The sequence below is a fragment of the Olea europaea genome, chromosome 4 (genome assembly GCF_002742605.1).
Source record: "Olea europaea var. sylvestris chromosome 4, O_europaea_v1, whole genome shotgun sequence".
NCBI classification, from domain to species: Eukaryota; Viridiplantae; Streptophyta; class Magnoliopsida; order Lamiales; family Oleaceae; genus Olea; species Olea europaea.
In genome coordinates this window covers 4,827,864-4,836,299 of record NC_036240.1, presented here as the reverse complement: position 1 = coordinate 4,836,299, position 8,436 = coordinate 4,827,864, and the positions used below count along the sequence as shown (strand labels likewise).

Here is an 8,436-nt window from a genome sequence, read left to right as displayed (position 1 = left end):
GGCAATCAATGACAAGTTCAAGCGTCAAAGTGTCCCCACTCTATTTAATCACATTTTTAATTACCTTATAAGTGTCAGGTATAGAATTAAGTAAAATTATGGCTTTGTAGGTTTCAGACAAAGACTTTTTACAGTTAACAATATCTTGAACAAGTTTGTTAAACATTTCTAAATTGTCATCAAGATCATTTGAAGGTTTCATTTTAAAATTGAAAAAAATTCAAGAAAAGCTTGATTGAAGTCAACTTAAGCAAATATAAATCCTCCAATTTATCTCAAAACAACGCTAGACAAGTATAAAATGATTAACATATAAACAAGCTCATCGACTTCTTCTTTTGTTCTTTAGAAAAATTAGCAAAAAATCGCCTTTATTCGAAATTTTCTATTGGACCAAAATACCCCCCATCTTTTATTGTCATATAGAAAAATCACATTTTCTATTAAAAATTTTCAAATCAAAATTATGAGTTGTCTTTTTTACGAATCAATCTAAAAATGCACAGAATCACAATTAAGCCACACAAAATAGTCATAAAGCCACAGACAATATACACCATTCTTAATTTCCAAGATTTCATAATATTCACGATCTTAGACCAAGAGAATGTTCAAACGGTAAGATCTAGGTATTATAATGGAATTAATGATGCAACAACGAAATATGTCAATCAAAAGAATTTCAGTAGACCACAAAAATAATAAATAGATTTTATCAAAATAAATATTTCAATAACATAATAGCAAGAAATTCTTAATTTTTAGCACAAACAATGTTTACCTCCAACGGTAATCCTTAATCCTGTTGTCACCCTATATGATAGCACGTTAGTGCTGAAATTTAACCAAAATAATCAATTTACTAGAGCGGACCATGTTTGAAGGTCCGTAAAATTTAGAGATGTGAATCTACTACCTTAGGACCACACTATTTGCCCTAAAGATTTAGCAAGTGTTCCAATACGATTGACCAATGACTGCAGATTGAGTGTTCAAGGGCAAAATCATCCAAATATTTTGGTATAACCTGAAACACGAAATTAATGATATCAGTGTATTCAGAAAATTAATACGAGCAACCTGTCAGAAGAAAACTTCTCCAAAATCGTCGTCACACGTCACCACCAGAGATGCACGCGTTGCCGCCTCCGATTGCCATGTAGGAAAGAACGCATCCACTTGCTGAGGCTAGGTCTAGCCTTTGTTTGTCTAGTCGATGAATGTGTTGGCCAGAATCAAAGCTTTCTAGTTCGGTTTGGTCGGGGAAAAATCGATTTTTTGATGATTTTGATCTTAAAAAATTCCACGAAGGCTCTGATACCAGATGTGAAGTGTGAGACTTGATCAATAAAGCATTTTTCCAGGCTCAATGCTTCAAATTAATCCACACCTCAATGAAGAAACCGAACAAAAATCCGTCAACCCTTCCACACTTACGGTTACTTCTTTATCACCCACAAAGGACACTGAAAAGGAGGTATAATCACAGTATGAGATCAACCACAAAGGAAGTAAAGGGAAGAAAAAATAGTAGACAAAAAAACACAAAAAGACCACCCATTTCTATATGGTAGAAGAAGCACAAGATGCAAGCATACAAAGGCTAAAATGAAACAGCCCACAAATAGGTAACATTAGGATGCAGTAATAGGTCAAGCCCAATAAATGGGTAAGTGGGCTGAGTGTATTATTAAATGAATTACCATTTGTAAGTCGTCCAAATAAGTGGGAAATATTTTTTTATTTTTTAGATAAGGTAGGTGCATTATATCCTAATAAGTAGGAAATAGGCCATGAACAACACTAATTAAAATGGGCTGCTTCCAATGACCCAAACTGTTTTAGGGTCGGGTTATTTCTTTGAGGTGTCGATTTACTATTCAGTCATTTAATTGATGTCGATTGAAAAAATATACCGAGTTATATCATCATCCCGGAGGTCATTTGACAATAATTTGTCCAACACAATCCTACTCCCATCAACAACACTCTTTTTGATGTCACTTACTTCTCCAACCATAAATAAAGGTAGCCAACCACTTGATAAGTCTTCTACAGCTCAACTGTTGAACCTCCTTCTAGCCAAATACAAGTACATCCCACATCTAGATAGTAGCCAATATTCCACCTTACCAACTTATCCAATGGTCGCTCATACCAAGAACATCTTTGAACTACAAACAATTCACCATGACACGACTAAACGTTCTATAATTGGACCCCTAGATAACACTCGTATCATATAGGTTTTGAAACATGTTCATTGGAGACAAGCAATGTACAATGAGGTCAATGCACAATTTCGTAATCAAATTCAGGATCTTGTCCCTCGAAATTCATCTCAAAATTTTGTTTTTTATAAATGGTTTTTCCATGTTTAGCAGAATATAGACGGGTTTAAATCTAGGTACATGGTCAGTCTTTTTGTTAAAGGATTCCTTCAATGTCTAGGGGTTTATTATCAAGACAAATTCGCACCAATTGTCAAGCTAACCACGATACTCAACATGCTCAATCTTACTCCTTTTCATGGTTGGCCAATTCACCAACTGGGCTCAACAATGCACGTTTACATGGCAAGATTACTGAAGAATTTAAAGGGTTTCTACTATCTTTAAGATTTGTTAACAGTTTGTACTTTCTTGTGTATATGGATTATCTTATTAAAATAGGCATCAATAATGAATTCATCCATATTGGGTGACTGACTTACGACTTTGCTTTTAAGTTCAACAAAGAGACCTACTACTGATCTAGGATCAGAGACAGATTAGAAAATAGGGGGCTTGATCTGAATTTCACAAATTCGAATCCCACCTCAGCCCTTGTTTTCTGATCTGTCCCTGAGCCTGACCAGCATTAGTGTTCTACAAATACCTACTAATGTACTTCTCAACCAACATAATTTACGAACACTATATGCTTAACAGGAACAACATGATTAGTGCAAAGGAAAGTTACACAATCATGTCTACCTCACAATCTCATGTTCTATCTGATGGCACATTACTCACGGATACCACCAGGTTGCAGGTGCTCTATCCCGTCTCTCACTTCCATACGTTGGGATAATTGCAAACATGGTATCAAACATTACATTTAATGGCATACTTTGTCCAAACATTTCATTCGTGCCATCCACGATACCAAACTTTTTAAAAAAAATTTACATCTGCAATTTGGATGGATGGTTTCCATCCATTTGACAGTTAGTTGGCCATTTAAAAAAATTCGACAAATTTTTAAAAGGGTAAAATAGTAACTTTAAAATTTTAATATAAAATATATTATAATAATAATTAAATAAAAAATTAAAACTAAAAAAAAAATAAAAAATCAAACTCAATAGCTGTCGTCTTTACCCAACCACATCTCACCCCAACCCAAAACCAAACCTAAAACAAACAGTTGCCACTTGTCGACCATTGCCACTGTCACCATCGTCGCCTTCACAGAGGCACATCTTCCAAAAGAATCCAAGATTAACTCCCAATTCTGCCTCCATGGCAACCATTAATGGTTATTCTCGTGGGCCAAAGCACCCAAAAATTATCATTAATGGTGGCCATGGACATTTCAGAAACATATGGGACACCAAACACCACTGTTCCACTGGGCGTGTCAAATTGTTTCGCGCGGGTTAGTCGCTAATAATTAAAAAGGGATCAGACAATTGTGTAAGGGACAAACCTCTTAAGACAAAGTCCCAAAAAGCGGTGTTTTTATTGGCGATGACTTTACAATTGGAAATTAAAAACAGAATGCCTCCAAGGGACACAAGCACACGAGTTACTGAAAGAAGTGTTTAAATCTAAACTAAGAAATTTAAAATTACATGTTCTCTGTTCGAGAGTTTTTTGATTCGTCCTTTGCTCTATGTCTTTTCTCCCTTTTATACTCCATGGATAATCTCTTTGTAATCAACCGCCTAAAAACTGCTTGATCGTTCTACAACTGCCCACTTTCCTCGTAATGGCCAACTTGTCATGAAACTGTCTTTTTTAACTGCTGCCATTACTCTTCGTCGTTCGACCATTTTCGATTGAATTCCTTGAATCGTGGAACGTGATAGGGCTGCTTTAACCACTGCTTTGATAACTGCACTTCTTGATAACCACAACACTTTATGTTTGCTAAGATCTTGGGCGTCTTGAAGGTTTGGGTGAGAATAGAGTAACAGCTCTGGGCGACTGCATGGCACTCCATTCGCTCAGATTCTGGGCGACTTGCAAACTTGGGCGATGGCGTTACCGCATTCTTGGGGCTCCCTATTTGGGCCTTCATCTTGAATTGTTTGATTGTGATTCGTTCTTTGGGCTATCTGATTTGGGGACCTTCCAATTGGGCTTCATTCCTTGGACCGTTCGATTTGGACTGAATTTTTATGTGTCAACACACGTATATTCGAATTTGATAACAAACTAATACACTTTTATTTAAAGTAATTTTTTTGTGTAATGATACACTACTTACTATATTATTACTTGTTAATTTCTCATTGTGAACTTATCCTATTCGGCTATTTCATCAGCGTGTGAAAATTTTCATAGGCCCATTATACTGGGCCTCCCATTTCTGTTCACGGGCTAGCCTTATCCGGCTTAACAGAAAACTGATGACCTTGTCGGGCTACTTCTATTAAACCAGCCGATTCAATGTGCAGAGCCAATTTAAATGGGGCGAAAAAAAAATTCAAAATCAAAGTCAAATACTAATGTTGATTTTTATGGAATAATTAAGCCCCTGTATGGATTGGAATAAAATTAGATTTTTAGTAAATTTTGATAAAAATTAGTAAAACGTGTGGTTAAAAATTAGTTGATAAAATTGTGGGTCCTACGAAATGTATGATTGAAAATAAGTTTGAAAAAAAATTGAGTTTTAAGAAAAGGAGCCGAACAAGAGATAAGTATCAATAGTGCTTCCACTTATTTAGAGCTTGTTTGGAAGTGATTTTGAGAATTGATTTTTTGACCGTTAGGAAAAAAGTGAGGTCCACATGTGAGAGAAGTAATCAAATATGACGGCTGAAATAGTGAAATAACGGTCAAGAAAAACAATTTTTTGGATGAAAAAATCGCTCCCAAACAGGCCTTTAATGTATGCTTTTTGAGGGTGCTCTAAATTCTGTAGCTTAGGTCTTCGTCGTAATCGATTTTCAGTTTTTGTTCAATCGGAATGGGTCGGAGAGTCCCAAGAACTCATTTCCGAGTCTATGTCTGATTTTAATAAAAGTTAGATCCAACTGCCTTAAAAAGAAAATAATAATTCTATGCACCTAAAAAGGATATTTCTAAGCCCCTGTTATTAAATTTTATTTTTCTTTCTTCTGTTTTCAATCGTATAATCTTTCATAATAATATTACACGTAAATTGAAAACTTCTTTTTCTTTTTCAACCACTCATTTTTCAAAAAAAAAAAATATTATTCCATCTATTTTAATTTGAAAAAAAGAAGGGTCAAAGGGGGCCTAAGTCTCTAACGCAATTCTTGAATATGTAGTAGCAAAATCTAGATTACGTATTTATCTCCAATTCAAGATTCAAAGTTCAAAAAAGGTTCGATCTTGAGCGTTTTGATTTATTAAGTCATGAAAAAAAGAGGTGCTAACCTGTGACTTATATTCATATTAAAGAAAACCTGTGAATCCCATTAATGAAAAGGTAGTGAAAGATAAAATGATTTCTTTTGAGGTGGAAATTTAATCCAGTGGCTCCTCTCCCTCCACATGTATCATGCATGTATGTATGTATGTATAAAGTCAAAGCCAGCTCCATCAGGTAATCTTGGTCCATTTCAGCATATATTCAGACAAAATATGTCTGTATACAAATCATACAATTTTATATCTATATTTTGCTTATAACCAAAACCCCACTTTTTTTCACCTTGTTTTTAACATTTTTCTCCCAAGATTTGTCGTGGGGTGGATCCATAATTTATTTAGTTTCGTCGTATTATTATCTTGTGCTGTTTCCAAGGAGGTTGTGTATTTTTCACGTTTATACGAGCGCATCTATGTTTTTTTGTGACAAAATTTTGAGTTAAATTTGTCTTTTTTATTCAATTATCATAACAATTTATTTTTTTATTTTTTATTTTTTTTTTATAATGTTTCAGGAAGTGGAACCTAGCAGTAAAAATTGTGAAAATTTCATTGTACTTGAATTGAGCTCAATTAGGGTTTTAGGGTAAAATTCCGTGGTTGTATATATAATGGAGAAAGAAGGAAACTATTCGGTAATACATATGTAGTTCCAAATCTTATCTTTTTTCTACTGTTTGTGTGGTTACATTGACACATAATTTCATGGCCTTGTTGTTTTTCTCTGAACATCCAAATTTCTTGCTGCAGGCTACAGGAAATTATCCTGCAATTGACTATTCTATTGAAAATCATCAGCAGCAGCAGCAGATAATGAGGCCAGAAATTGGAGAAACTTCTGCTGATAATACTTGTCAAATGGTTGATTATATGATTAATAATCATCCACTTCAATCCTCCAATTTTTGTGGTTCAACTTCGCTGGATAAGTTGAGCTTTGCAGATGTGATGCAACTGGCAGATTTTGGCCCCAAGTTGGCATTAAATCAAGCTAGAACTTCTGATGATCGAGAAACTGCAGGAGGGATTGATCCGGTTTACTTCCTCAAGTTTCCGGTTTTAAACGAGAGATTGCAAGATGATCAATCCCTACTGGGGGAAGCTCAAGCCCTTGGAGACAATCAAGAAAGTAATGGTAAAGCGGTGGAAGAAGGTGGTGAAGATATGTTTGAGGAGAATAACTCTGTTCAATTAAGGTTTCTTGGAAAAAATCTTGAAAAAAACCCAGTTACGGAATCAATTAAGAACAAGAGAAAGAGGCCTAGAACTATAAAGACAAGTGAAGAAGTTGAGAGCCAAAGGATGACACATATCGCAGTCGAAAGAAACCGGAGAAAGCAAATGAATGAACATCTTCGAGTTCTTAGGTCCCTCATGCCTGGTTCTTATGTCCAAAGGGTAATCAAATATAATTTTTTTTCATATCTACAAGTCTAGATTCATTAAGATTTAATATACTTTTGTTTTGTGACAATTATAGGGAGATCAAGCTTCGATAATAGGTGGAGCCATTGAGTTTGTGAGAGAGTTAGAACAACTTCTCCAGTGTCTCGAGTCACAAAAGAGGCGACGACTCTATGGAGATGGCCAAAGGCCAATAGGAGATCCTTCTCTTGTGGTGCAGCAGCAGCAGCCTCAACCACAATTTCTAATTCCTCCGGTGCCTAATCCACTTAATGATCAAGTTAGACTTGTCGAACATGAAACTGGGCTGCACGAAGAAACAGCCGAAAGCAAGTCATATTTGGCTGATGTTGAAGTGAAGGTTTTAGGGTTTGATGCACTGATCAAGATTTTATCAAGAAGGAGACCCGGCCAGCTCATTAAGGCCATAGCTGCACTTGAAGATTTGCAGCTTAATATTCTTCACACGAACATTACTACAATTGAACAAACTGTTCTCTATTCTTTCAATGTCAAGGCACGTATCCTTTCAACATAAATGTCTAATAGTTTAGGGTTTGTTATATATATCTTGAGCTCTATGGTTAATTTTAGGGTTGGTCGATTATATATATGTCTCCCTTTTAAATTTGTACCTTGCTTTATTTCATCTTAATCTAAAAAATACAACATGGAGCATGGTTTGAGATTAGAAGAAAACACTGAAAAGTTTGACAAAATCATTTCCATAATAATTGAAAAATATCAAATTTTTGTGTATTGAATGTAGGATTGTCATAAGCAAATATTTTGCTTTTAATTAAATAATATTTTTTCCTATGTGCAGATTACTGCTGAAGCAAGGTTTACTGCTGAAGACATTGCAAACTCAGTTCAACAAATATTCAGTTTTATTCATGCAGAAAGCAACACATGATGTAATGAAATAGAACTCGATTCATTTGTCGCATATTTACTTGGATATTTACAAACTTGTATCTTTGTGAGGGTTCTCAATATATGATCTTCTTTATAAGGTAATGCAGCAACTGAATTGAATAGTGTTAATGGTTTGATGGTTGAACCCCTGCATTGAGAGTAAAATCCATATGTTCACTTGGACATAAGAATAATAATAAACGACTAATTTTCTTTACATTTTTAAGTTTCTAAGATGGAATTCCAATCCTTTAAATGACTAAATCAATCATTTTGAACCTCAACTTTTAGGCAATTCTTAGATACAATCATCTATTAGAATCAATAGATCTTCAAATTATTCATTTGAAAAAAAAAAAATGAAAACCCTTCTTATTAATTTACCATAATATTTTTTGAATGTTGGCATACTTACCCAACAGAGAAATAATAACTCTTTTTATTCAATAAGACACAAAATTGGATGATTATGGTAAAATCCCACGACTTAGATATGAAAGTAAAAACA

At 34.6% G+C, this 8,436-nt stretch overlaps 1 protein-coding gene across 3 annotated transcripts; it reads left to right on the top strand.

The window, feature by feature from the left end:
• The first annotated feature begins 5,855 nt into the window (after nt 1-5,855).
• On the top strand, nt 5,856-8,025 carry LOC111393358 (transcription factor FAMA-like). Of its 3 annotated transcripts, XM_023018861.1 has the most exons (5): nt 5,856-5,985; nt 6,122-6,241; nt 6,357-7,004; nt 7,087-7,527; nt 7,837-8,025. In XM_023018861.1, exons 2-5 carry the CDS (start codon nt 6,218-6,220, stop codon nt 7,924-7,926), a joined length of 1,203 nt encoding a protein of 400 aa, XP_022874629.1. In that variant the 5' UTR covers nt 5,856-5,985; nt 6,122-6,217; the 3' UTR covers nt 7,927-8,025. The 3 variants fall into 3 exon arrangements, with proteins under 3 accessions (XP_022874629.1, XP_022874628.1, XP_022874630.1); XM_023018862.1 differs by lacking the exons at nt 5,856-5,985; nt 6,122-6,241 and having other exon boundaries at nt 6,366-6,450; nt 6,537-7,004; XM_023018860.1 differs by lacking the exons at nt 5,856-5,985; nt 6,122-6,241 and having other exon boundaries at nt 6,255-7,004.
• The last annotated feature ends 411 nt before the right edge of the window (nt 8,026-8,436 follow it).

Excerpts from the sequence above, each read along its gene's own strand:
- LOC111393358 (XM_023018860.1), top strand. The coding sequence starts at position 6,312 with ATGGCCTTGTTGTTTTTCTCTGAACATCCAAATTTCTTGCTGCAGGCT. Across the intron at positions 7,005-7,086 it reads CTGGTTCTTATGTCCAAAGG|GGAGATCAAGCTTCGATAAT; the intron begins GTAATCAAATAT and ends TGACAATTATAG. Across the intron at positions 7,528-7,836 it reads TCTATTCTTTCAATGTCAAG|ATTACTGCTGAAGCAAGGTT; the intron begins GCACGTATCCTT and ends TCCTATGTGCAG.